The sequence below is a fragment of the Prorops nasuta genome, unplaced genomic scaffold, assembly GCF_024137725.1.
Source record: "Prorops nasuta isolate Cenicafe-Biocafe unplaced genomic scaffold, Cenicafe_Pnas_1.2 PNAS00010, whole genome shotgun sequence".
Lineage (NCBI taxonomy): Eukaryota > Metazoa > Arthropoda > Insecta > Hymenoptera > Bethylidae > Prorops > Prorops nasuta.
Window position 1 is genome coordinate 4,586,116 of NW_027116807.1, and position 27,857 is coordinate 4,613,972.

The following is a 27,857-nucleotide window of genomic DNA, read 5'->3' on the forward strand; positions in this document are numbered from 1 at the left end:
GATAAAATTAAGTCAAAAACGGTATATGTATATATAGATAAATATTTATGATTACACGTACCGATATTAATTTTTAGGCCAAAGTTAACGATAAAAACGGTACGTGTAATGATACATGTATTTTATATCGTTTTTATTTAATCTTCTCAAATTCTCAATCTTAAAATACCGAGATTTTCGACCGTCGTTTCCCGGGCCGTGGCTCTCTATACCGATATCCGATATCGGAAAAATTTCTTTACTTACAAGTTTCCACAGAATCTTTCGGGCAGATGGCAGTATCTGTGGTTTGGATTTGTCATTACCGTTCTTGTCTAGTTTCTTTTTTCTATGGCCTACTTGTGTACCAAACCAACAACGGTTGGCTTGCCAATGGTTTTAAAAAATGATTTGTTTATAATGTGCCGTCGAAGAATATTTAATATTTACCATGACATGTCTAGCCTTTACTTTTATAGATTCGCTATGAATAATAGAGCAGATACATCCGTTAAGATAGGTAAATTTACTGTGTATATATGCATTATAATTATAATATTTAATATGCTAACTTAAAAGTTTTTTATCAGTTAAACTGTGAATTTGTTTAATATAATAAAATAGAAAGGAAAATACTTTATATTTAGTGAATGCAATAATGGAAAATATAACATATACTTCATGCATAAAAATTAATGGTGTTCCCATACTTCCTCCAATGGTAGGTATAAATTGATTAAAATTATTCAATATCACATAAATAAATTCTTCTTCCATCAGATGACTGAAGACATTGCTGAGGAAATGAGATATTATAAAAAACTTGCTCTTGCAGTAGAGGAGAGAATAAAAGCAGCTAAACATATTGTGGAAGGATGTCAAGAAATTAATTCAGATATGGATGATTCTGCACTGACAGACAGTGAAAGTATTAATTTAGAAACAATTGCTCATGTTTCACCTATTGATAGTCTCCTTTTAAAAGATAGTCAAAATTGTCAAATTCAGAGTAAAAATGAACTTAAAGAATTCAATGAAAATTTGAGCAATACTGGATGCTTACAAGCAAATACAATAGAGAAAAATTTGGAAAATGAAATGGTTTTTCTTGATAATGATATATCTGGTTCAGATTCCTTAAATGCAAGTACTGATTTAAACTGTTATATGAGTGAAAATTCATTATCAAAATCAAACACTACTGAACCTACATTAGAAATGTGGAAACCTCAAGTGCCTAAAACATTAGATATTATTCCATTAACATTAAGCAGTTCAATTTCAAATAAAGATAACAGTTCTACTTTAGGAACTGTAAAAGATGAAGAAATTAAACCAAAGTTGGTAAGACAGGGTTCTTATGTACTAGATAGTCCTAGCTCTATGTTGTTAGCACATATGCAAACTGAATTGAAAGCAGAAGCTTATATACCCAATGAAGAATATGTTCCTACTTCCACAACTGCAATAAAGAGAAAGGAATGGAATATAGCACAGGCTAAAACAGATTGGGAAAATCAGTCCAAGAATTTAAATTATATTAACTCTGATCTTAGCAAGTCTGCCAGTAATATAAAATACAGAAGAAGAAGTACTTCTATTAGTATAAGTCAAAAAACATGGAAAACTGCAGCTTCAGATATGACTGAGTCTCCTTTTAGTAAAAATAATGCAACAAGATCACTAGACTGCATTCAGGCAATGCTTGCTAAAGAGTACATAAATAAAACTAGTGGGAGGTATAACAGCCCTCATAACAAATATAATACTAATGGACACATTTGTGATCATCAAAAACTGCCAGTAGAGAAAAGTGTTTCTCTTGTACCTATGATAAATAAAGTAAGTACTTCTTTAGAAGATATAAATACTGAGGTATACAAGAGTCAACCAATTAAAGAAACTTTTGAAGAGAAATTGTCAAAAACAAGTGCTGATGACTATAACAAAAAACAAACCACTGGTATAACTTCTGAAAAGATTTTTGCTATTTTTAAGCAAATACAGAATATGCATAAGAAGCAAATGCATGAACTAGTATCTAAACAACAAAATGAACGAATATTGCTTCAAAAGGAATTTGAGAAACAACAGATGATTTTATTGGCACAAGTGAAAAAGACTTGCCCTGACCTTTCCATATTTTCGTCGCAAAATAAAGATAGTTTCTTGCGTGGGAACTCAATGGGGTGTTTGAATATATTAGATTGTTCTAGTAACAAACAAAAAATATCTAATAATGCAATAGTAATTAATAATAATGATTCCAAAAAATCTTCCATAATTCATCACTCAGATCAGGATAATCTAACAGTAACTTCTAACTTAAGTACAGATTGTATTGCAGATAATGGTATAGCTTTACAGTTATATACACAACAATCATTTCCATTAGACAGTAAAACTACTTACATTCCCGTATTTACGAATCCTGTCTATACAGAGAAACACGTAAGCCTATTTATTATATAAAATTTAGTATGAAATTCATTCATCATATATTACTGGTTTTTTACCAACAAAATTATTGCAGATACATGCGGCAATTATAATTAACGCTTACGCAAGGGGCTATTTAGTACGTAGGTTAATGAAAACTGGAAGAGTAATTGCTTTAAAAAATACATACAAAGAAGCTCTTCAGTGCATGCTTAAGCTACTTGTTGATTCTCCTCTTAATTTATCAGAATTAAATTTTCATAAGCGACTTCAGCTGCAGGTAATACATTAGAAATGATATATGTTAAAAACTTATTAAAAAAGAAAAGCATAATATCTTAAATATACTTGAATGATAAGCACTATATAATCTATTACTTTAGAAAGAATCTGCTAATAGTTTATTTAAAAAAATACTTATTGTGGCTTTTTATTTTATAAAAGTGTGATGCAGCATCAATGACCATAGTGGAATTATTTAGTCAGAGTCCTAGAAAGAGAATGCAAGTAATAGCGCATGACAGAGAATTAAAACAATCCCGTGCAGAACGCCCAACTTCTGCTCGATCATATTCATTTGCTACTCAAAGGACATTAGCCAGGAAAAAGTTAAAGGAGTATGATTCAGCATAACTTTAAAAATATCCTTTTTTGTTCAATGAAAATACTTGATTTTGGTTGTATTATTTTTTTAAAAATAAAAAATATGAATCATTTAATTTTTTAGTATGAATTAATTTTGAAAATTTAAAACAATAGAGCTATAATATATATAGTCTATTTTTTAAAAAATCAGATGTTAACGAAAGTATGCTTTTATCATTATTAGAATGGGAGAATCCTATGAATTTTACCCACTGATGACTCGTTCATATCCTTCTGCAAGGTCCAGATGTCAAACTTGGACTTCCGATGCTCGAGAAAGATTAATTTCGCCAAATAAAATTTGTAAGTAATCTACAGAAAAAATTCAAGACTATCACAGAGAATTTACCTAATTTACATTGGTTTACTAGATCAAGGAATAAAGCGGAGCACCAGTGCCGGAGCAGTTCGGAAACCCTGGCGATGATAAATAATAGTGCCTTGGAAAACCATATGTTTAAGCCAGTGAATTGTACAAATTTTATTACATCAGAAAATTATTTTTAAGTGCCTATAATCTAAGCGAAACATAATTTATTTTATTTAATACTCATTTGTCTATTTATGGTAGATAGAAAAAAGACAAGAAAATGTAACTACATAAGTTTCAATTTTCATATATATAATTGTCAAATATTTCTCTTATGTTAAGCATTTTCTAATAGTAGGACTTCCCATATCCAAATGACTTCCTGTGAGTACATCTTAAAGTCGTTAGAATTTTTATATGTTGTTTTTAGGATTTTTTTGTGTTCTTAAGGTATGATTGTTTGACCGATAAAAATTAAATTAAAAAACGCTAAATACTCGATAATATAATAATAACATTAATTCAAACAGAGACCGCCTCCTGCCCTTACCCTTCTACTATAGTGTTCAATGTTCATTACTAAATTAAATCTGTTTTTTTAAGCAGAAACTTGCTACACTTTATCTTACGATTAATCCACTTACCTTATATTTCTATGTATCCATACATTTATATCCATTACCTTATCCATCTAATTCATCTCCATCCAAAATGTTCAATGTTACCTTTTTTTAAGTAATCTATTCATATTAAAAATTCTAAAATTACAGAAAATTTAAATGTACGTGCGAAGATCTTGCTCAAAGAATGGGCCGAACCCCAAACTGAATTTGGAGTAAATTTTAGAGAAATAGGCCATTTGTTACGGTGGCATTTTTCTATCTATTTGAATTATTACATTAGGTAAAGATAATGGTTGGCTGACATCATACGTGTGATTGTGATTAAGTGGTAGATTGTAAAGCAAGTAATTGGGATGTTATGGAGAGCAGAGTGAAACAGGCAGTTGATCTCGAATATCAGATTGTGAGTTGGGGGAGCAACAACAACATATCAGCCGATGAATGTGACGACCTTAACCAGGATATTCACGTTCATCCAACAATTTCAAATTTTTTGGTAAAAACTGACAATATAACAGTACAAAATGAAATATATAAATACATGTGAATCAAGTGTAACATTATTTCGGAATAAGAAGAATAATGTGTATGTCTAATCGGAGTGGTATATTAGATTTTTTAAAATAAGTGCGACGTGACATTGAAAAATAAAATTTTTTAAATATATGAGTTCCTGTCGAAATAGATTTATATTTTAACAACTGTTGGGACATCATTAACAAATTTTAATATACGAATCATATGAAACATACTCAAGTGTTGGAGTTATAAAGGCACTCGAAACTGGCTACAATTTGTGCGAGGAATCAGTGGTCGAAAAGCCTCCATTTGAATTAACGAGGAATAGTTCAAGTACTACAATAAAAAAGCAAATCTATATGAAGTATCAAGTTTCCATCAATACTCCAATATAAAAATATAGCTTAGTTATTAATAAGAACCTTGATATTTGTTATTTTATAAAAAATTATTTCTTTGAACGAGATATCTTTAACTTTATGATTATTATTACAGTTAACTATTGGGACATAAAATATGTCGATATCAAGAGTATTTGTGAATTTAGCGCACAAAAGGCCCTTACTTTTGAACTCTATTATTTATGGAAGTTTTTACACTGGCGCCGATTTTGCCCAACAAACTTTCAATCATATATTCAATGTAAGTTTTTTCTATCGTCCAAACACTCTCGTTTCAGATATATGCGAAATCCTTGATTTCTAAGTATTCAACTATTTTGATTGTGTTTTTTTTTATACAACAAGAATTCAAAGGCATTTTTTAATCTATTAGGTTGGGAATATTTTATTTTTCTATAATACTCTTTGTTTACACAGAAAGCGAAGTCTAATACTCGAACTACCGATGGTAGCTCAAACGAAGCTAATAAAAAATCAGCATCACACGAATTACAAAAATTTGATCAAATTTTTCATTCCAAGGATGCGCTTTTAAAAACTGAACAATACAACTGGGACCAGTTGAAGAGATACGCTGTTTACGGGTTCTTCCTCGCTGGACCAATATTGCACGGCTGGTATTGCTAAAGACTTTTTTTACTTTTTGTGTTTTCGTCAGTTTTTTTAAATCTCTCTCTCTCTCTCGCTCTCGCTCTCGCTCTCGCTCTTTGCCACACCTTTCTCTCTTCTTTGTAAGTTATATTTTTCATTTCATGTTTATCGTCTAAGTGAAATTGATTTCTATTGGTCATATGAATACTAAATTATTATACTTCCGTGTAAAATGAAACGAATACCATATCCGCAATAAGTGCATGGACAGTCGCGAAAATCAAAATTCAAAATATTGACACATATCGTACTTTATACTAAAGATTTTGTAGATAGAGGGCAAGTGTTACTAACATTTTAATAAATGTATTTCATATACTTTCCGACACGTTAACTTAACTTTTTTTTTTACAAACGCATATATTTCAACCATGATTAGTTTATTTTATTTATTTACAATAGCTATTACTAAACGCTTGCACTATTTTTTATTTATCATGGACTCAAGCAAACATATACAATATTAGGAAGATCATAGATGCTTATAGAATGAAATAAAGAAATACTAAATTAAACGATCAATGACAAATAATGAAAGAATTATTCTTCTTAGGTATAAATGGTTGGATGGTTTTTTTCAAGGCACCAAACCAAATATAGTTATAAGAAAGCTCATCGTCGACCAATTTTGTTTGACTCCGCCTTTTATAATACTTTTCTTTATAAGTTAGTATATTATTTATTGTACAGGATCCGTCAGAAACAGCGACCCATACCATGGAATAAAACTGTTTAATTTCGTAACCATAAGAAATGTGATATCTTTTTATAAAACCTTTTATAAAGATTTTCAGATTTGTATTTAGAAAGATTTTAAACCAATACTTAAAATTTCTCGTGGCAACAAAGAATTAAACAGAATTTTATGTCCATGCTTTGAGTAGTTTTATCTAACAGACCCTGTATAAAGAAGATTATAACGTTCCAGATAAATAGGGTGCCTCAGTAGCTCTGTTACGCTAATCTTTTGTTACGGTTAGAGATATGCATAAATATTTCATATAGATAAATTGGTTGAGGTTTGAGAAAATACATTTTTTAATTGGAGTAATTTTTTTTCAAGGCAAGATTTATTGAGATTTCAAGGTCACCACAAGGGTTTTCATATTGAACAATTAATATTATGTTTTGGAAAGGTCTTGAGATAAGTTACAAGGAAATGTAGTAAAAAATATAACGTTTTACTTAAAAAAATCAAGATGATTTTAAAAACTTCTACATTCCTCTATCTAGAATATTATTTATTTGATGATTTAATGTCCTCCTCGTAGCAAAAATTAACATGACTTTGGAAAATTCAATATTTATTGCTAATATCCATTTATTCAGGGTAAATACTCATAAAAAATCATTCAGCCTACAAAATTTTAGAGGTTTTTAAAGTAAGGTAAAAGAATATATTATAAAAATATGGAGTTCTACAAAAAAACATCGATGACCTTGAAAAGAAGATTATTCCAGCTGCATAACATCTACTTCTTAAATCAATTAACTTATACCTCTAAAATATTTCAGGCTTCGGCAAATCTCTAGCCGGAAACTTGTAACAGGGCTGCTGAGATGTCCTTTATATTTTTTATTTTTATTTCAGGTATGAGTTTAATGGAAGGTAAATCTGATATCTTGTTCGAATGTCGTTCAAAATTTGTAACGACGTTCACGGTAATTTTTTAAATTAATAATTAAGTCTCGTTAAAATTTTTAGTTAAATTACTTTTTATTTCTTTTTTTATTGAACCCCACTATCTTTGAATTTTTTTACTTATTGTTCAGAAACTATTTAATTTAATTTTTTCTTGTTTTAGACTTCCTGTATATATTGGTTACCAATACAGCTAATGAATTTTTTATTTATTCCTCCTGCTTTTAGAGTTACTTATGTAGCTATTGCAGCATTTTGTTGGGCAAATATTCTTTGCTGTTTAAAAAGCTCTCCATTACCCGATATAAGCTTTTCTCAGGTAAATACTATACACAGATTCCTATTATTGTAAAGATATTTTATTATAGTAAGCAAGATTAAATAGAAACTAAGTTTTGAGTTTATTAAAAAAAAGATGCTAAAATATAACAATTAATTGAATTCATAGTTGAGAGGCATACATTGTTATAGAAAGCTATTAAAGCAAGTGATATATAATTTATTATTATTCTTTTTGTTTTAAAAAAATAACAGCTTTCTATCCAAACAGATTATTGATAGCCCATGTATGATTTAGAAAATAATATATTTCTGTCTCTTGCAATATTGCAGCCTCGTATTAAAATAATATAATAAATAGAACTAAAATTTCAAAACAATAAGTTAAATAATAAGAATGAAGTATGTTGTTCCCAACAGGTTGATTGATAATGATGACAGCATGAAAGCTTAAGGTTGAATATAATGTCTGATCAACACATAGAAGTTGCTGTATTATATTGTTATGTATTTAAGATTCCTAAACTATTATAAAGAATTAGAAGGATGAATTGTGTGTAAATTATACAATAATTTTTTATTTCTTCTTCTTTTAATAAAGTAAAAAAAAATTAAGATTCAAATAATATCTATTAAACGTATTTAAGACTTATGCTTTATAAGTGAAGATTTTGTTTAAAAAATATAACAATACATACACATTGTAATAATGATAAGAAAAGTAATTTAGCATATTGAATATCAATTATACTGTACACAAATAATAAGTCATAATAAAATAATTAAAATAAAACACACTATGCAACTGTACTATAACAAAGGTTTTTATTTATCTTTATCCTTTTAACTTATGTATCAGAATAAGTAATATAAAAATTACTTTCGAACACGATGCAATTAAAATATCTGCATTTATCTTTGGAGTAAAAATATATAATTTGTTGTATCGCCACACACACAGACAATAGAAAAATTATTCTATAATACCATTTTCTATAGGTATGCTTTTGTCTTAAAAACTTAAGTGCAATATCACTCCTCTTCGTCAGATTTTACATATATATATATATATATATATATATATATATATATATACTACATCGTAAAATTTTTAGAATAAATCAGTCGTATAACACGTTTATTTGCAATAGTAGATTTATAATATCGCCGTACGTTAAAGTAATTTTGTTTAGTATTAAAAGCTATTAGACAAACAAAAATATTTTTAGGCCTTCGAATCTTCTATTCTGTACTGTTATTTGTGATGTTAAGTGACTATGATATTTTATTGGAAACGTTATTAGTAGCTAAACGGGTAGTGTAAAACGCAATCAACTAAATAAGTTAAATACTGGAAAAACAAAATTAACGAGGAATTTTTTTTTTATTATGCAAAATGAATAAATTTCTGTTACTTTGTAGTAGCTCGCGAGCTCTCAACTGAAATTGGGAAAGTCACGGTAACGATCTTACCACTACGTATCACTGTTTTGCAGTATTTGGAATAATACTGTCTTTTTGATTTGACAGCAGGCGTTCAATACTTCAAAGTAGATGTATTGTCGAACATTGCTTAAAATAATCTATAATGTGTTCACTTCGACCAGTCTTATATGGTTATTATAACGTAAACATAGCGTGCACAAGTATGCGTTAAACATGTGTATATATATAAACATACACATATATTTCAACAATATCGCGATTAAACTATCGCCTTAAATTGTTTGACTCGTCGATGCAACAGATTTTCTCATTATTTGCTAGTCTAATATTTCAATTTGTTTATCTAGTTAAGGCTTAACAATAGCTAAGCGCCTGATAGGGGTCCAGCCCTACCTAGCAGATGAAAATATATTCATAGTCCCACTAGCTGTGCGTTTTCTAACGAGGCGTGCCGCAACTAAAATTAATTAAGAGCTTACATAATTAAAACTTTTCTTTTATTTACAGATAACGTTAATTTTTGTAAAATTTGCATTATTTACCAGTTGCATCCTGAGGGGTCAGTGGTTTATCTATAACTTTCTGTATTACACTCATCCATTGTGCCCTATCATCCTCTAGTTGAGATGAAAGTAAATAACTCCGATCTGGAGTTTCAAGAGTAAACGAAAATCCTTGGTCCCTAGCACCTATTGGAACTCCCATTTTTACCGCAAAACCTTCCGAGCTATGACCCAGAAAAATTTCACCTTTCGGGTGCGCGTCCTTTACAGTATTAAAATATTCAAATGTTATTATAATATATATATGTATACAGCAAATTTAAAAAGCTATGTATTACTTTCTATCAACAAGAGAATAGTAAAGAATGAAAAATAAAATAACATAATTGTAGTATACCTACCATGGGATCATCATGGTACATAAGTTTTCTACCATCTAATGTAAACCATCTCTTCTTATAAGCATCAGTATGTCTAGGCCCTGTTTTCCATAAGAAGCCCTCTCGTGGAAAATCTCTTGTAAGCTGAGAAAGTAGTTCTGCCTCTGTTGCTCCAGGATATGCAACCTGTAGACGATGTAGTTTGGCACATCTTATTGCTAAATACCAATTGGTTATTACTTCTGGATCTTCATGGTATACGTAGATATGTCTTGTTGTGCCATCTTTCATAAAAGATATTTGAAGACTATTTTGGTTACCAGTTTTTAGAGGTGCAAAAGCTACATTTAATTCTGATATCCTGAGTACTGCTTTTGGTTCCTTCAATAAAATTTTAATCAATATAAACTATTTCTTAATATATTTAAAGATAGAGTTCTGTATAAAATTATGTTAGTTTACCTTATTCTCCTTAACATGATATTTTAATGTATCATCTGCCTCACAAAGAATGAATTTTCTGGGATGATACCGAGAGTCTTCCTTCCCACGTTTCATCAAAAATCCTTCCATAAATCCTGAGACATAGTTTTGTCTTTCTGGATGACAAAACTCCTCTCTTTCATATTTTGCTTTTATCCATTGCTCCACCAAAACTCTGTTAATCGATTGAAAGGATTTCTCAGTAATTCCACCTTTAATTCCAAAGTGAATACTTTACATACTTTGGAATTGCATGCTACAAAGAATCTATTTGCCACATATAATAAGAAATTCATGCTATATCATTTCTAAGTTTTGGCAGACAAAGCAAAGTAAATTCTATAATTCAATAAAATTTGTATTTATATATAGATCTTACTGTGGAGCATCCTGATTTGGTTTACGATAACAGGGTGGAACTCTCTCTTCATAATGTAGCTTGGCTAGGTTATTTCCAACTTCTCTAATTCTGCTAACTTGGGAATCCTCCCACCTGTCCAGCTTGAGATGTTTCACTTTGGAAATGTGTGCACCCATTGACCTATGCACACCAGCACACCTGGTACACACAAATATTCCTATGTTGTATGATGCCCATTCTGGATCTAAAATTATAGTTGCTATAGTATTTAAAGAAATATATTTACTTATTATAAATGGACAAAAATGTATTGAACTCTCTAAAAATTTGCAATGGCAATGTCATACAAACAATGTAAGAATAATAGATAATTATGGTATAAAACACCCAGCAAATTTAAGTAAACAGTTTCTTGTTTGTTAAAACATAAACTAATTTCATGTGTGTGATAGATTATAAAAATAATATATATTCGTCTAAATATCCACAAAAATGATAACCACATTTTAATGAAAATGTTTGAATGTCGACTTGCGTTTAGATGAAAACGAATATATTTTTCCTGCAATAAATATATTACATTTGTATATCAGCAAACTCACTCTTTGCTCCACAATCTGCACACACATTATTTCCAGGTTTTTTAAGAAGTTCTGCTAATAACTTCTCATTTAAGTCCGCCATCTTAAAACACTCACAAACGGCGAACACTGAACACACACGGTGGTCGGTGCTACACAATCACATTCTCTCACACGCCACAGCGCCCACAGCCCCTTACCCTTACCCTGTAACAATAAGTACATATATGTATAGGCCATGTGTAGTATGTATGTATGAACATACATACATACGTAGGGTTACTCAGGGTTACTTTCTATGAAGGCTGGCAAGAGCGGCAAGTAGCAGGGAGGGGCTGGCAGGGGCTAGGGGGGCTAGGGACATAGCTGTTTAGATGGTTCAGACGATCACAAAAATGTGTCAAAGTTTCGTATGTACATTACACTCAATATTTTTGAATGTATGTGTAAAAATTCGTTTATTTACATGATCCAAGTTTAATAATTTTTAATTTATCAAAAAACTTTGTTAAACTTTTGTGACCGTTTAAATAGAATAAGATCTGTTTACATATTATGCTGACAATGTTATTATTTGCTCAAATTTGCTTGCCTTTTTTCGTCGCATATGCCCATATCTGCTGGTGGGTAGGAAAATGACCTCGACTATTAAATTATTAGTTTAACTGAGCTTAACATTTTGGTCCAATGGAAAAGTATTTAAAATTTGATTCGTCGACATTTCAGTTAACTTCACTCTGTACTTTCTTTTTCCAATAGTCGCTCAGCGGCCGGCGATTACTCTCCTTTCAGCTCTCCACTCTCCGTCTCCAGTCTCAGCACTCTTAGCTCAACTCAACTCCTCAGCTCAACTCAACTCCTCAGCTCAATCAGCTCATGCTCACTCACACCATAAGTTACCACGGTTATTACCACTCATCACACCGACCGACTGATACCAGAGATGAAACGGGAGATTGCTCATGCGAGGCAAGGTTGCCAAGTCCGCCATCTTGAATAGTACTACGCTCTATAGTAAGTGAATTTTGATATAAGGAATGCAGACTGCACAAAGTATACTGCCAGCGGAAATACATCAGTAGCCATCTTAAATGCAGAACGTAATATATCAAAAATTATATATAGTATATTCACAGCCTGTCACCGTGAACGGCGTGAACGAAGACAAATGTTAGTATACGGAAAAATAAAGTGTAATAAAGAAATAAGGAGTAGTGACAGCTTTGATCTATCTGACAGCTGATGTACTTATGGTATAAGTGAATAAATAAAATAAAAATGCTTTTCCTAAATTGATTTTTAATTTTGATAAAATGGTCAAATGTAGCCATTAATTAATTAGATTTGGTAATAAATACAAAAAATGCGTTTTATTATAACAAATGAGTTGAGGTAAAATAAACTCAATGTTTTTATATTAATCTGTTAACAAATGCATTTTTTTATTTATTATTGAGTCCAATAAATTAATGGTTATTAAAAAAAAAATTCCTTGTAATGAAAAAAAAAATGAAAAAATTTTAAACTTCACCAAGACTCGAACACGAGCCCACCGCATGACAAACGGCAACCTTACCGCCTGCGCTACAGCGCTCACCTGATGTACCAAGAGCAAAACAGCCTTTTAAAGACTGACTACAATTCTTTCACTAACTCGTCATAAACGATCAAGAATTAGCTGTAATAATAAATACATTTATCTACATAGCATTATTGTACTAAATTTATTGTTTTTAATTTGAAGCATACATTTTGCATGAAGATATGATAATTTAAGGGTAACCATTCAGTACTCTATATACAAAACTATTCATATGCTCAACTATCATAAATTAATTAATATTATAATATTTGTTATATGTAGTCGAATAACTATGATAAACCAGCATATGAATAGTTTTGTATTTAGAGTATTGCATGAACACCCTTAAAGTATCGTATCTTCATGTAAAATGTATGATTCAAATTAAAAACATAATAAATTTAGTGCAATAATGCTGTGGAGATAAATGTATTTATTATTGCAGCTAATTTTTGATCGTTTATGACGAGTTAGTGAAAGAATTGTAGTCAGTCTTTAAAAGGCTGTTTTGCTCTTGGTACATCAGGTGAGCGCTGTAGCGCAGGCGGTAAGGTTGCCGTTTGTCATTCGGTGGGCTCGTGTTCGAGTCTTGGTGAAGTTTAAAATTTTTTCATTTTTTTTTCAATACAAGTAATTTTTTTTTTAATAACCATTAATTTATTGGACTCAATAATAAATAAAAAAATGCATTTGTTAACAGATTAATATAAAAACATTGAGTTTATTTTACCTCAACTCATTTGTTATAATAAAACGCATTTTCTGTATTTATTACCAAATCTAATTAATTAATGGCTACATTTGACCATTTTATCGATATTAAAAATCAATTTAGGAAAAGCATTTTTATTTGCTTTGAGTTTTTAGGTAAACGCAGCACCACTTCACTCGGATGACACGTAAAAATGTCACGGTTAGCGGTAGTCGCTCTTCTTCTGACGCCAATGTTGCCTGAAGTCCAAATCACACCTATGCTCTCCAGGCATAGTTGTGTTTGTACCGCTTCCCTTTAAACTTTCTATACTGCTGCTGGCTAGCGCTTATCTTCATTTTTGTTGCTAAAAGCTTGATTCTGGCATCACTGCCGTGTGGAACTATTAGTTTGATAATAAAAGCAGAGGCTTAATTTTAAGAGATTGCAACATATAGTAATTAATATAGATACAATTGTAAAAAGAAAACAAAAATTTTATTTTACATATATTAACTTTAAATAAAATCCCACAAAGTACTGTAAAATATCTAACATGTTATATTATATATCTAATCTGTCAGCTTCTTTATTTTAATATTCATCTCAATTATCACAGTTTGATCCTCAGCGATGACACAGTAACCACATTATGGTGAATCTATTCTTTTCTTTTAATGTTCGATCCACATAGCTTCATCCTCAGCAGTGGTACAGTAAACACACGTACATTACTATAATTTAATCTGAAACAAAATCCCACAAAGTACTATAAAACATCTTACATTTTATATTATATATTTATTCTGTCATTTTCTTTATTTATTATTGTATTTACCCAAAATGCTGACTCATTTATTTTAATGTCTGTCTCAATTAACACAGTTTGATCCTCATCAGCGATGACACAGAAACAACATTATGGTGAATCTATTCCTTTTGTTTTAATGTTCAATCCACATAGCTCCATTCTCAGCATTGACATAGTAAACACTTTACAATAATTTAATCTGAAACAAAATCCCAAAACGTACTATATAAAATCTTACATTTGAAATTACAAATGTAATCTGTCAGCTTCTTTATTTGTATCGTATTTACCCAATGTGTTGACTTGTTTATTTTAATATTCATCTCAATTAACACAGTTTGATCCTCAGCGATGACACAGTAACCATAATATGGTGAATCTATTCCTTTCATTTTAATGTTCAATCCACATAGCTCCATCCTCAGTAGTGACATAGTAAACACATTACTATAATTTAATCTGAAATAAAATCCCAGAAAGTACTATAAAATATCTTACATTTTATATTATATATCTAATTTGTCAGCTTCTTTATTTATTATTGTATTTACCCAGTTTTTTCACTCGTTTATTTTATTATCCGTCTCAATTAACATAGTTTGAATCTCAACGATGACACAATAACCACATTATGTTTAGTCTATTCCTTTATTTTAATTTTGAAAATCTGCATAGCTCCATCCTCAGCACAGTGACATAGTAAACACATTACTATAATTTAATCTGAAATAAAATCCCACAAAGTACCACAAAATATTTATATCTTACATTTTATATTATAAAATTTATTGTTATACTTATCTAAAATGTTCAGTCCTTTATATACTTTTAAAAATCATTTTTATGTACATTTTACAAATTTCGTCACTTTATTTATTCACTTATACCATCAGTACATCAGCTGTCAGTAAGATTAAAACTGTCACTTTATTTCTTTATATTACTTTATAACTTGTGGTATGTATATACTAACATTTGTCTTGGCTCACGGACCATGCATTATGTATTTTGAAATTAGTAATTAGAAATATCTATATTGCGGTCCCTCTACAGTCTCTACCCTCTGACGTATTTCCGCCGACCAGTAGTATCAGCAGCGACTATAGCGTAGTACCCAAAATAGTACTACGCTATAGGATATGTCGCTTTTGGGTACTACGGTAGTACCGAAAGTACTACACTTGGCAACCTTGGGTCCATCTAACCCCTAACGCCATCTATCGGAAGAGACCACGAAGCACGAGCGTTAAGCTTAGAATAGGGTAAAACATATATGCATTGTTGCCAGAAAGCGGAATAAAGAGAGAGCGGAGATATTTTCTCGGACCTCTCTGTCTTTCTCGCTGTTAGCTTCTAGCAGAAGAGTCGAGGCAAAATCTTTCCGTTTCGCTTTGCCGAAAATCTACCAATATTCGATGTCATTTATATTTGCAGGCCAATGCCTTTATACATGATTTTTTCAGCATATTTATTTATCAGCATTGACTTATTTAAATCAATAATAAATTAAGGAAATGTGTATTTGATATATAATAATTATTTTAACTATAATTTCATCGTTATATTTCGCCTATTTCCGTAAAATCTGCATTTCTTTAGTTTATTATTGATTATTGTAAGTCAATGGCAATTTAAAAAAATTTAATCTTAAAAAAAAAAGAAAAGTACCGATCAGGAATCGAACCCGGACCCACGAATCGCCACGCGATTACCTTACCTCTTAGACCACGAGGCTTCTTCAGTGCAACGTAAACAGATAGTCTTTTTAAGGGCTTGAAATCTTCTATTGAACCATATAAATAAACGAAGAACCGACATCTTTATTCATTATTATTCTATCATAATGGTACACAAATTAAAGAATAATTATATAATGTAGATTTTCAAAAGCTTTTCCAATAACCAAGAACGGAAACTGCGAGCGTTGATTATTTATCTTCGTTCTTGGCTATTGGAAAAGCTTTTGAAAACTATTCAAAATATAATTATTCCTTAATTTGTGTACCATTATGACAGAATAATAATGAATAAAGCTGTCGGTTGCTCGTTTATTAATATGGTTTAAAAGAAGATTTCAAGCCCTTAAAAAGACTATCTGTTTACGGTGCTCTGAAGAAGCCTCGTGGTCTAGGCGGTAAGGTAATCGCGTGGCGATTCGTGGGTCCGGGTTCGATTCCTGATCGGTACTTTTTTTTTTTTTTTAAGATTAAATTTTTTTTAATTGCCATTGACTTACAATAATCAATAATAAACTAAAGAAATGCAGATTTTACGGAAATAAGCGAAATATAACGATGAAATTATAGTTAAAATAATTATTATATATCAAATACGCATTTCCTTAATTTATTATTGATTTAAATAAGTCAATGCTGATAAATAAATATGCTGAAAAAATCATGTATAAAGGCATTGGCCTGCAAATATAAATGACATCGATTATTGGTAGATTTTCGGCAAAGCGAAATGGAAAGATTTTGCCTCGACTCTTCTGCTAGAAGCTAACAGCGAGAAAGACAGAGAGGTCCGAGAAAATATCTCCGCTCTCTCTTTATTCCGCTTTCTGGCAACAATGCATATATGTTTTACCCTATTCTAAGCTTAACGCTCGTGCTTCGTGGTCTCTTCCGATAGATGGCGTTAGGGGTTAGATGGACCTGAGACACGCGTTTGCCAACACCAGCGCCGCCTACCGGTAGGGATTGCCTCGGGACCTCGCATGGACCTGAGACACGCGTTTGCCAACACCAGCGCCGCCTACCGGTAGGGATTGCCTCGGGACCTCGCATGAGCAATCTCCCGTTTCATCTCTGCTGATACACCTGCTGCGTTATCATGCCATCAATCTGGCTGGAGTCACAGGAAAATCGCTGCACCAGAGGCTCCTGCTCTCTCTCTCTCTTTCTTTCTTTCTGCGCATCACCCCCACACGATCTATCACTGTTCACTAGTGCTGCTTACCATTAATACATAACAACCTTCCTATCCCTATCAATCCCCCCATTACCTCCTCACTCACATATCATCAGAGGTCAAACGTTAACTTTGCACGTGGTGACATTATAGCTTCGTAATCAAAGGGCGATTAATTAATGTAAAAGAAAATTTTGTTCTGTGTTTCTATAGGTTACACATAATACTGGTCAGATTATTTCTGATTTTGTATTTTATGGTGTTAACCGAAAAATATCAGTTTGTAAAAATAGAGAAAAATACAATTAATTTTTTATCTAGTTCTGGTTGTATACTATTCAGTAGAATGGCACAAATTGGAGATGTGGTAATTATTGTAATGTTTCTTCTCTTGTTCTTTGATGAATTATTAATTTTGTTTTATTTATTAGTCAGCTGATCAGTTATTGGCAGCTTCCAGTGTACTTTCTAGACCTGCATATGAGTTTGATAATGACGTAAGTGTAAATAATATTTGTTTGATAATTTTAGTTTCTGATAAATTTTCTTTTCAGCCTAGTGTTGAAGCAATATGGGCAATAAAGGCAATGGAGCATAGTGAAGTTTATTTTAATGTATGTACAATTGTTATTAAAAACTAGATAACTATGTATATACTATTTCTAATATTATAGATTCTATGTGCTGTGGATCCTAAAATATTAAAATTGACTCCCTATGATGATCAAATTTATAAACTATTCCGAGAGGTTTTTCCTAATTTAAAAGTTGATATAATAAATGAAGACGAATTAAAATCTCCAGAAGGAAAAGATAAATGGCGACCATTTTGCGAGCAATTCAAAGATTTAGTAGAAGATTATAGCTTTGGCACATTGCTGAGAATTAATTGTGAAAATGATTACTCAGAAGAAAATAGTATATTGACAACTAGAATACAATTTTATGCAATTGAACTAGCAAGAAATAAAGAAGGGTATAATGATGGAATTAGAGGAAAATACAAGCCTAATAAAACTACTAAAAAATCATAAGTCATAGGTGAAGCCAAGATCATCACTATTACCAGTTAATAATATTATTTTGTAAGTTTTAATGTAAGAAATTTGTATATTAAACATTAGAAAATATATTTGACAGGATTTACATTATTGTTTTTTAAATACTTTCAAACTGACTAAAGGATTTGATTCACGAGCTTGATGTCTTGCTTGTGTTGCTGATGTTTTTGATGTAGCTGCATCTCTATTGAACTTTCGTTTTCTTTTACCAATTCCCATTAATTGTTTTAAAGTAGGTGGTACTATATAATCTGGAACATCTTTTAAATGTGGCTGCAACTTTACAGTATGTAATGCTTTGTCCTGTCTTAATGATTGTAGGTCTCTTGGATTATCTTCAAAATAACTTTTTAGCTTTTCACAATTAATCACTTCCTGCTTAATTTCTTTCAACCTTGCCTCTCGAACTGCAATTCTTGTTACTGCTCTCCAAGCATCCTTGGCTCTATACCTGAATCCTTCTACTTCTTCTAATTTAAACTCATAAGTTTTGAAGAGGTTTTCACGATTATAAGCATGTTTTAATTGCTCCTCAACTTCCTCAAGTATAAGTCTTTCTCTAATGGAAATAAAACTTAAAGCTGTGCCTTGATTTTGACCACGAGCAGTTCGTCCAGCTCGATGTATATATGAATTGACATCAAGTGGAAAATCAAAATTAATGACATTTGAGACAAATTGAAAATCTATACCTCTAGCTACTCCCGATTCTTTATCCTTTCTCCGTTTTCCTTTCTGTGCCTTTGGCATATGTGGCTACAATTAATATATGAGACTGAAGTAATTTGACCTTTGTTTTTATAAAACGCTAATATTTTATACTTACTTCTTCCAATGCCTTTTCATCAGAAGCTATAATAATATCATATGTTCCCGAGTTAAATTGAGTAACTGCTCTACATCTAGACGTAGCTGGTAATTCAGAGTTTAAAACACAAGTAGGAATTCCAAATTGCTCTAGGAACAACTTCAGTTTATAGCATCTATCTACTTTATTTACAAAAATTATAGTTTTTCCTCTGTAAGAAAAGAACTAATAATAGTCTGTTTGCTTTGTCAATTAAAAGAAAACTGTTAAAAGAATTGCTTACCTTAATAAATGTAGCTTCAAAAGGGCATATAATATAGCAGCCTTATCATTCTCTTCTGCATATAAACTGTAATGCGATAGCTGTGTTGGAGGAGCTAGAGGTGGCTCCTTTAATTTCAGTATAGCAGGATTATGCAAAACCAATTGCTTAAGAGCAATTACATCTTCTGATAATGTTGCTGAAGCTAAAGCTGCTTGATATACAGTTGGCAAGTAAGTCAATACACTTTTTATTTCTTCCTCATATCCGAATGAGAATATTAAATCAGCTTCATCAATAATTAATGTCTTAAGGCTTCGCTTGAGATTTAGATTTCCTGCTTTCAAATGATGCAATAATCTACTGGGTGTAGAAACAACAATGTCAGGTAGCTCAGAAAGCAATGGTTTTTGTACATTTAAATCTACTTGAGGACTAATATCAATAGTTTTTACATCTCTGCTACATTTAATAGTGAGATTGGTGATAACATCATAAATCTGTTTGCATAGCTCTTTACTAGGTGCAATGATCACGCTTTTAATTTCTTGCTTCTCTTGTAGATGTTTGTTGTTTAATATTTTCTGTATAACTGGTATGCAAAATGCAGCTGTCTTACCAGAGCCTGTTCGCGCTCTGATCAAAACATCTTTCCCTTCTAACAGCAAAGGAATTGTTTTTTCTTGAATTAATGTTGGTTCTAACCAACCTAACTTTGCAGTAGCCTGTAAAATTTGAATTATGAAACTCCAATAAAAATATTTTAGAAGTAAAACCTTCAAATAATTTCTCTTTACATTGTACCTTCAAGATTCTGTCATCTAACTCCAACTCGTGAAAATTCTTCGGCTTAATTTCATTCTCTTCCAAAGATGTCAAGTCTGCCATTTTGAATTATATTGTGGTAGTGTGGTATGCATACAGCAGTATTTGCAGTATACAATGACTATACATACTACATATGTATACATACTATATAGTAAGTGATTATACACGCACCGTAGGGTTGCTGATGCATTTAGGAACCACATTATGGAGTCCCTCACTATCAGTAATTCAAGATAAAAAAGCACGAGTAGCATATAGTTTTGATTAAAAAAACTTTAATTTATTATTCAAAGTTTTTTAATCAAAAATATATGTTAACTCGTGCGTTTCCGTCTTGATCGAGCTACTGATGGGGGGACTATAACGGCTGTTCCTAAATGCTTCGAAGGACGACATACATACATACATACATGCAGGTTAGAGTGAGTAATGTGTAGTACCATCTATATGTACTATGTACATTAGGGTGGCCATAAAAAAAGAAAATTTTTTCCGGTGCTTTTATTTTGTTAAGAATGATGAAAAAAGAGGAATCAAATTTTTTTAGATTTTTTTGAAGCCCTTAAATGGTGCCGACATCGTTTTTAAAATTAAAAATTTAGATTTATTGAAAACGATTTAACAAAATTATAAATTAATATTGTGCTAGATTAATGTTTTTTTATTACATATTCTTGTAATTTAACTAAAGAACTTTTCAAAGCACAATATTAATTTATAATTTCGTTAAATCGTTTTCAATAAATCTAAATTTTTAATTTTAAAATCGATATTGGCACAATTTAACCGCTTCAAAAAATTCTATAAATTCGAGGATCTCTTTTTTTCATAATTTTTGACAAATTAAAAGCTTATTGGAATTTTGGTTTACACCTAACATCGAAAAAGTGGAAGAACATCGGATTTTTAACTTTAAAAACGATATCGGCACCATTTAACGGCTTCAAAAAAATCTAAAAAAATTCGATTTCTATTTTTCCATCATTCTTAACAAAATAAAAGCACCGGAAAATTTTTTTTTTTTTAATGGCCACCCTAATATATGTATATATATATTTGAAGGTAGAGAAATGAAAAAGATTCACGTGTAATACATACCATTATGAAGCTTCGATTTATCTCAATCAAATCATTGGCATTTTGCATTTACAGAGAGTATAAAGAGAGAGAGAGAAACCTTGAATTGTATTAAAATAGTCTTTTTGTCAATATGAGTAAGCCAGTCAGGGCAGTTAACCTCTCAACATTGCATGTTCCCCGCGGCGCTAGAAAGGAGACGCGACCTACCCCATGGGTGGATCGCATCCTCGTCCCCCTATCCCCTATCCCATTCATAATGGAATTGATGCGACCTGATTGACACTTGACGCGGAACGTACCGGAACGAGTCAATACCTTAAGCCACGTATGATGACGTCGACAGAATGCATCGCGCATATAAAGTAAGAAAGAACATTTCGATTGATTCGATTTGTCATTCCTCCTGAAACACGAGTCCTACAGGTTTTACTGAACCTGAGTGAGACATGAGTGGACACGCGAACACCTACTCGACTCAACTATTTTAAATCTTCCAACGAACGAAAAAAGTCTTTTTGTATAGACAAATTGAATTTATAAAATTATAACTGACCAAAAATATTTTATCTTATGGCAGACTGGGAAGAAAAGAATATGGAGAAAGTTTTTCAATTCATTGTGCAGAAAAGAATATCTACGTGTCGTGTTCTGGATCATGCGCACCCGTTATATATATATATATATATATTGTCATTTGACAGTTTTCAAGGCATACAGGATGTGCTTTTTCCGTTGAGTGGTGAGGGCTTTGAACGTGGCACTCCCATCGACAGTATTGCATTGAAAGCACGATGATTATCTGACTATACTGCGAACAATATTCATCAATATTATATGGTGCATCCGTAATTTTTGAATCTAAACAAATGTCTCAACGGATCTGATATAAATCCCCCAATGAGCTTTCAAAGAAGGAAAGCAAAACACTTGTATATATATATATATATCATGCAGTAAAGGGATGATAAATTCAAGCTAAAAATTCTCCTCTTTATCTTTAAAATAGATTATAAAGTAGATGCGTAGTTTTTGCTTAATCTGCTGTTGACTTTAAATTTATTTATGTAACACAGTTTACAACGAGGTAATATCTACGAAATGTTTGTTGTTTGTAACATCAGTGGTAATATATTAAGTAAAATTAAAAGAATGCAAGGAGTAAAGCATGACACGATATGTCGCAGAACTTGTTAGTCGGGGACTTGAGAGCTGGCGCGAAGTAAAGCATAATATTGACGGACCTCGATGAAATGGTTAGAATGTTCGCCATGTGGAGAGATCAGCAGTAACAAGAGCGCATTGTATCCCATTTGTCCAGATCTTTCGAAAACTCTACATCCTGCAATACCTAATCCAATTGGACAACGTCCAATGCATTGATTGTCGCTAGATTTCTGGGACCTCGAGAGGAAAAGTAATTCTTACCGTGGAAATTGGATCCAAGCATCAGGAATCACGTAATGGGGGCGTTGCCCCACTGCCAGTACAATTAACAATGCCTGGAGAAAAAGATTTTACGAGGTCCCAGCCTGTGCCCCAGGCCCGGCCAGCACGAAGCCGCGTTTTTCAGGACTACAATGGCCATGACGCGAAGCTCGAGGACGACAGAAATAAGATTCTCTTTTCTCGGGACAGCCGCGTACTGCGAAACTGTTCCGCCGCATTGTCCCCAACGCGCTATTATGAAAATATCCTCGAGTTTCCATGAAATTCCAATCTCTTCGCCAATAAACCACATCTTATGTATATATACGCTAGTAATTTTCCCTCCATGTACAAAGATTCCTAGTGTGGGACGTATATATGTATGAGATTAGGATCTATACAGATATCATTTAAAAAAATGAATTATTACTATGACAACTTGTTTAAAAAAAAGAATGTTTGATAAAACTCCTCCCCCCTTAATAAATAGTTTATAGAATATTTATCTATCAGGTGACCCGGTGTCAGTTATAGGTTCTCCCATAACTATCGAGCACAGAACTTGAAGAATCGTCTAAATAATTTGCTAAGTGGCAGCTGCGCTCGCTTATAAGGAACAAGTGCTAGAACGCAGGCTTCGATAATTCTGATAAGAGCCGCGGGTGTAGGGGGTGTAATCACTGTTATTTGTTGGCAAACTGTAATGCTCCGCGAACGGCGCTCTACTTACAAGGCCCGCGAAAGCCATACGGTTCGGGTCCTCGGGCAATCATCCCTTTCGAGCGCCATTACGAAATTGTCCGAGCAAATGAAATGTGTGAAATGTGCGCTTCGAAACGCGGCGCTTATGTTTATAAATGCGCACAGATTCATGCACGGAGCTTCGATTGAGATTTATTGGAAAATCTGAGACGCTTTCCAACCTTGTGCGATCACCCGTAACATACACATATATATATATATATATATATATATATATATATGCGTTACCCCGGAGCAGACTGGCTTGGTGCATCGGGTTACACGAGACGTCCGTGCAATTACGCGAAAAAAGAAGAAAAGAGTGGCGAGTCGACTCGCGTCTGAGAAAAGTAATAAGGTCCCGTGCGAGAGCGATTTCCAGGTATACGTACGAGTGATCGATAGCAGCGCGGCGATTGGTTAATTTTTCGGCTCTCTTCGGACGGCAATCCTCGATCAGTTTGGTCGATGCTATTATTACGTTGAGATTTCGTTGACGTGGTTTGATGCACGCCTCTCCTATACGCTCCATGCACAGTTGTTATTCCAAACTGTCTTCCGGATTACGTGTTCACCCGCGCAATAAATTCTGCAATTAGAGGATTGGCCGAAAATATCTCGGCCAAGAGAGAGAGGGAGAGAGATGCATGCAGTTGGCCTATAATGCGGAGCAGGTCTCGATATAGAGACAAAGCTCATCGAGGGAGTACAGTTAGTAAAGGGTATATTATTTTCTTATATATATAATCTCATCATCTGCAATTATCCTGATGGATTTGAGGAACCTCCTAGAAGCACAGCTAGCATAGCTATATAGGCATGCAAAGATTTATCGCGATTTTGCATACTGGTAGCACCAGCATGCACAGTAGAGTCAATATAGCTATTAGATGGCTACCGTTTGCCTGCAGTCAGTCGCATATATGTATTTATATAGACATAAAGAAAACCGAGCTTCCGCCATGTAACGAGAAACCTGCTGCCAGCAATGTTGGACAGCCGCAATATTTCGTTATCGGCAATCTGAGAATTTGAAAACTCCAAGGTGTTGATTACCTCGTCGCAGGATTAAAATGGATCGTGCAGCAGGTAAAGTAGCACGTTTTACCGATTCGACATGGAATTATTAATTTTTATGGCGCGTATACCTCGAGCCTCTTTCCTCAAAATTGCTTCCGAGTTTCCAGAGCGAAACCATTAGCTCCTTCCTCGGTTTCCACGCGTTGAAAATTGAGCTTTATGGCGAAAGATTCGCGTTGCTCGTTAATTATATAATAGCGAGACTTTCGATAACGTTTCTAGAACTTGTACGTCTCCTACGTACAGGGAGAAGGGAGGGAGGGGGGAGGGAGTAACGATTCTTTAGTCGTTCTTTAATAGCCTCTAAATTTAGAACATCTTCGAATAAACGTTACGACTTTTGGCTCTTTTCAAATATATATAATAGAGAGGTGAAAGAGACATTTTTTAAGATGGTAAATAATTAGCGTTAAGGGGGGAGGGAGTCTTGACGAGAAAAGTGATAGAAAATTGATTTTAAAAAATGGTAAAGTGCGAAGAGCAAAGAAATTTTCCATACATTATATTTGCAACAAAAGTTGGTACGTTCGTTCCTATAGCGGCAGGTCTTTTGGAGTACACATATATATATGTATATGTATAGTAGGGATTGCAGGACGCGCAAGCAGCCATAAGGCCTGAACGGTCCCGCATTGCGTTGCGCACAACGAGAGAGACCACTCTCATCTCAATTGGCGATTACGGCCTCGTAAATTCATTTTGAGAGCAAGCCGAACCAGCGAGCATTGCACCGAGTATCCTCTCTCGGTCGTATTATACCTTAATCTTCACCTACCAATCTCCCCCAATACACAGCCAAACAAATTCTCTTATATTATACACCACGAAGTTGATAAGCACCCCCCATTGTGGATTTATTCGTTGTAAACTGCACCAAAATGCTCCATATCTCTCATATGTTCACCGAACAATTCAATTCGAGTCGATTCTTCAAAATTATGTCGGTTATATTTTATATAGTTAGTTTCTCTCTCTCTCTCTTTCTCTTTCCCCTTCTTTGTATAACACATATACACAACGTAATCGATTATTACTTTCTACTAATAGGAATCTATCGTATTTGCCACGATGCAATTTTTCCAATATATTAAGGTGGGTTCATTGAATTTGGGGATCGGAAATGATTTGTGATTTTCTTTTACAGATGTTCGCCACTTGAAGATGGGACTAAATTGAGTTACATGACGCAAGGATGTGGTTCTTGCACTGGCAGTTTCAAGATTAGTCTCTACTATGCGGGTCTTGGTTGTAACCTTAAAACAGTAAAAATTTGTCAGCATCTCTGTTTTATGTATGAAAACAGCACAAATGAGTAAGCAGAAAGGAATTTCTAGCAATTGGAAGGTGGACAATTTTTCAAGAAATTTGAATGTTATCATTCTATTTTATTCCAGGCTGTAACTATACTTACACGACTGTAGCTTGAATCTTTCGTTATATCCATAGCAGATTTTCTCAAAAACTATAAACTGCAATTTTTTTTAACATTCCTTTCTTGACTATAGGAATAATTTATTTGTTACGATTAGACTCGTATATATCGTATACTGAGAAAAATATACCGTGGAATTTACTGAATTTAGATTTGTTTTAAGAACCTTTCGTTACGAATAGTTACAATTACAGATAGTATTCGGTCAAGCTATTTTTAGGAATCTAATGTCAGTAACGTTTATTATATACAAACTATCAAGATATCATCCACTAGTGGGAAAGGATATGAACTGTGGCATCTGTCGATGATAAACTAAATTTACCATTAATAGAAAAAAGTATTTGGTTCAAATTTAGCAATATTTGAATAGATTACATGTTTCAGAAAGTTTAATTATAGATAAAGTATTTTTGATAATAATTAAAATACAATACTCTTATAAAAAATAAAATAATCTCAAAATACACAAATTTTATTTGCAACATATTATTATATTAATTTTAAACCATTCGATTCTAATCAATAACAAATTTTTAAGAGAAATTAAAGCTTAATATATTAAATTAAATATTTATTTGAATGTTGCTTGAAATGGAAGAAATGAAACATGTAGTCAAATCAATAATTTTGCCCAAATATAGAATAGTCTAGAAAAAGTGCAATTAACAAATCTATTCATTATCCTCTCTCTATTTAGGTCAATATCTATAATATTAAAACAATTTATATCAAATTGCATGGGAGAATTTCAACAGCGTTTCATCTCACTACACTATTTCCATAATTTAAAAATACTAGCTTTTAAAACACGCACAATAGAAGTATATATATAATATTATATACTTATTTACAAGAACATGGAGAATTTGCGCACGTAAAGACGCTATTAGAAAAGAAATAATTTAGTCTCGCGTCAGCTATAAGACGAGAGCTATAATTATAGGTTGTACGCAGGTTCGATAAACGATAGAGCTTGTCTGTTTTTCTATGTGCACTCGATTTCCCATCCAGAATTATATCCCGTCGTCTGAGCGCAACGCAACGCGTCTGACATGCATTTCCTTCGTGGCGGTGGCAAATCAAATTCAGAGCGATGTTACATTGCAATTTCTTCGAGCGAGCAAGCGCCATATTCGATGCGGACAGCTCGACTCTACGACCGGAAATAGCCTGCTGGAGAATCTCTATGGCCAGCGAGAGATTATACGAGATGCCGCCACACGATGAATAGGAGAGCGCGGATAACGAAATCGCGTGTCAGACTTCCGGTTCACCCGCGTGGATTCGCCAAACGCTATACGCAGATTGAACACTTCCGCTAGAATTCTTTTATCTATTTCTATTTATTTTTTTCAATGATAAGCGAGCTCCTGCTATATAAGAATTTAATTAATAACGTCTCTCTGTTTCCTGATAAATTATCGATGTGACCAAACTTTTTTCTCCACAACAAATATAATACTATTATATTGTGTATGTATGTGTGTGGGTTTTGTTATATAATTATAGGAATTTAATGCTAATCGAATATACAGTATTTATTATCGTCTGTTGATTATTAACGAGCTAGTATACCCGATACTATATATATACGTACTTGAAAAATCTGAAGAAAGAAAAAAATAAATTCGATAGAATAGCGAGTAATGTCTTATTGTTGTTCGCTTTCGTTGCAAATGCATTCACGAAGGAATAGGAGTTAAAGATGAATTTTTAATTGTAATTCATCCATTCATTTATTCATTCATTCAAGTGACACATGCGATTTTCTGGTGTCTGTCACAAGCAATTTGTGGCAATTCAAATATCGACACGACTGTACGAAAAAATCATATTCATGGGGTTCCAACCATATTCGTCCAACCTCTAAAAATGCAAGATTCCTTTCGGTTTATTCT

General features: G+C 32.6%; 5 protein-coding genes and 1 long non-coding RNA gene across 11 annotated transcripts; 3 read left to right on the forward strand and 3 right to left on the reverse strand.

Moving 5' to 3' along the window:
• The first annotated feature begins 12 nt into the window (after positions 1–12).
• Positions 13–3,907, forward strand: Cp110 (Centriolar coiled coil protein 110kDa). Of its 2 annotated transcripts, none has more exons than XM_066733413.1 (7): positions 13–499; positions 570–700; positions 760–2,430; positions 2,513–2,698; positions 2,863–3,035; positions 3,248–3,366; positions 3,435–3,907. In XM_066733413.1, exons 2-7 carry the CDS (start codon positions 638–640, stop codon positions 3,488–3,490), a joined length of 2,268 nt encoding a protein of 755 aa, XP_066589510.1. In that variant the 5' UTR covers positions 13–499; positions 570–637; the 3' UTR covers positions 3,491–3,907. The 2 variants fall into 2 exon arrangements, with proteins under 2 accessions (XP_066589510.1, XP_066589509.1); XM_066733412.1 differs by having other exon boundaries at positions 627–700.
• A 461-nt stretch (positions 3,908–4,368) lies between these two features.
• Positions 4,369–8,047, forward strand: LOC136776938 (PXMP2/4 family protein 4). 3 transcript variants are annotated; one of them, XM_066732876.1, is made up of 7 exons: positions 4,369–4,492; positions 5,011–5,157; positions 5,334–5,533; positions 6,121–6,233; positions 7,159–7,229; positions 7,373–7,528; positions 7,909–8,047. In XM_066732876.1, exons 2-7 carry the CDS (start codon positions 5,032–5,034, stop codon positions 7,915–7,917), a joined length of 675 nt encoding a protein of 224 aa, XP_066588973.1. In that variant the 5' UTR covers positions 4,369–4,492; positions 5,011–5,031; the 3' UTR covers positions 7,918–8,047. The 3 variants fall into 3 exon arrangements, with proteins under 3 accessions (XP_066588973.1, XP_066588972.1, XP_066588971.1); XM_066732875.1 differs by having other exon boundaries at positions 4,388–4,879; XM_066732874.1 differs by having other exon boundaries at positions 4,388–4,848.
• Positions 7,906–12,238, reverse strand: LOC136776937 (arf-GAP with dual PH domain-containing protein 1-like). Of its 2 annotated transcripts, XM_066732872.1 has the most exons (7): positions 11,835–12,238; positions 11,264–11,449; positions 10,680–10,905; positions 10,280–10,475; positions 9,839–10,198; positions 9,477–9,699; positions 7,906–9,391 (listed from the first exon to the last, which is right to left on the reverse strand). In XM_066732872.1, exons 2-7 carry the CDS (start codon positions 11,343–11,345, stop codon positions 9,324–9,326), a joined length of 1,155 nt encoding a protein of 384 aa, XP_066588969.1. In that variant the 5' UTR covers positions 11,346–11,449; positions 11,835–12,238; the 3' UTR covers positions 7,906–9,323. The 2 variants fall into 2 exon arrangements, with proteins under 2 accessions (XP_066588969.1, XP_066588970.1); XM_066732873.1 differs by lacking the exons at positions 11,264–11,449; positions 11,835–12,238 and having other exon boundaries at positions 10,280–10,512; positions 10,680–10,818.
• Positions 12,239–13,712: 1,474 nt separating this feature from the next.
• On the reverse strand, positions 13,713–14,780 carry LOC136776953 (uncharacterized). Its single transcript, XR_010823195.1, has 3 exons — positions 14,617–14,780; positions 14,354–14,525; positions 13,713–14,261 (listed from the first exon to the last, which is right to left on the reverse strand). It is a non-coding gene; the product is annotated as an uncharacterized lncRNA (long non-coding RNA).
• Positions 14,781–17,080: 2,300 nt separating this feature from the next.
• Positions 17,081–18,385, forward strand: LOC136776669 (protein PBDC1). Of its 2 annotated transcripts, none has more exons than XM_066732390.1 (4): positions 17,081–17,606; positions 17,671–17,736; positions 17,799–17,853; positions 17,914–18,385. In XM_066732390.1, the coding sequence occupies exons 1-4, from the start codon at positions 17,602–17,604 to the stop codon at positions 18,271–18,273; spliced, it is 486 nt and encodes a 161-aa protein (XP_066588487.1). In that variant the 5' UTR covers positions 17,081–17,601; the 3' UTR covers positions 18,274–18,385. The 2 variants fall into 2 exon arrangements, with proteins under 2 accessions (XP_066588487.1, XP_066588486.1); XM_066732389.1 differs by having other exon boundaries at positions 17,084–17,606; positions 17,794–17,853.
• A 2-nt stretch (positions 18,386–18,387) lies between these two features.
• On the reverse strand, positions 18,388–20,332 carry Hlc (putative ATP-dependent RNA helicase DDX56). Its single transcript, XM_066732388.1, has 4 exons — positions 20,175–20,332; positions 19,392–20,095; positions 19,127–19,319; positions 18,388–19,056 (listed from the first exon to the last, which is right to left on the reverse strand). The coding sequence occupies exons 1-4, from the start codon at positions 20,256–20,258 to the stop codon at positions 18,388–18,390; spliced, it is 1,650 nt and encodes a 549-aa protein (XP_066588485.1). The 5' UTR covers positions 20,259–20,332.
• Between the last annotated feature and the right edge of the window lie 7,525 nt (positions 20,333–27,857).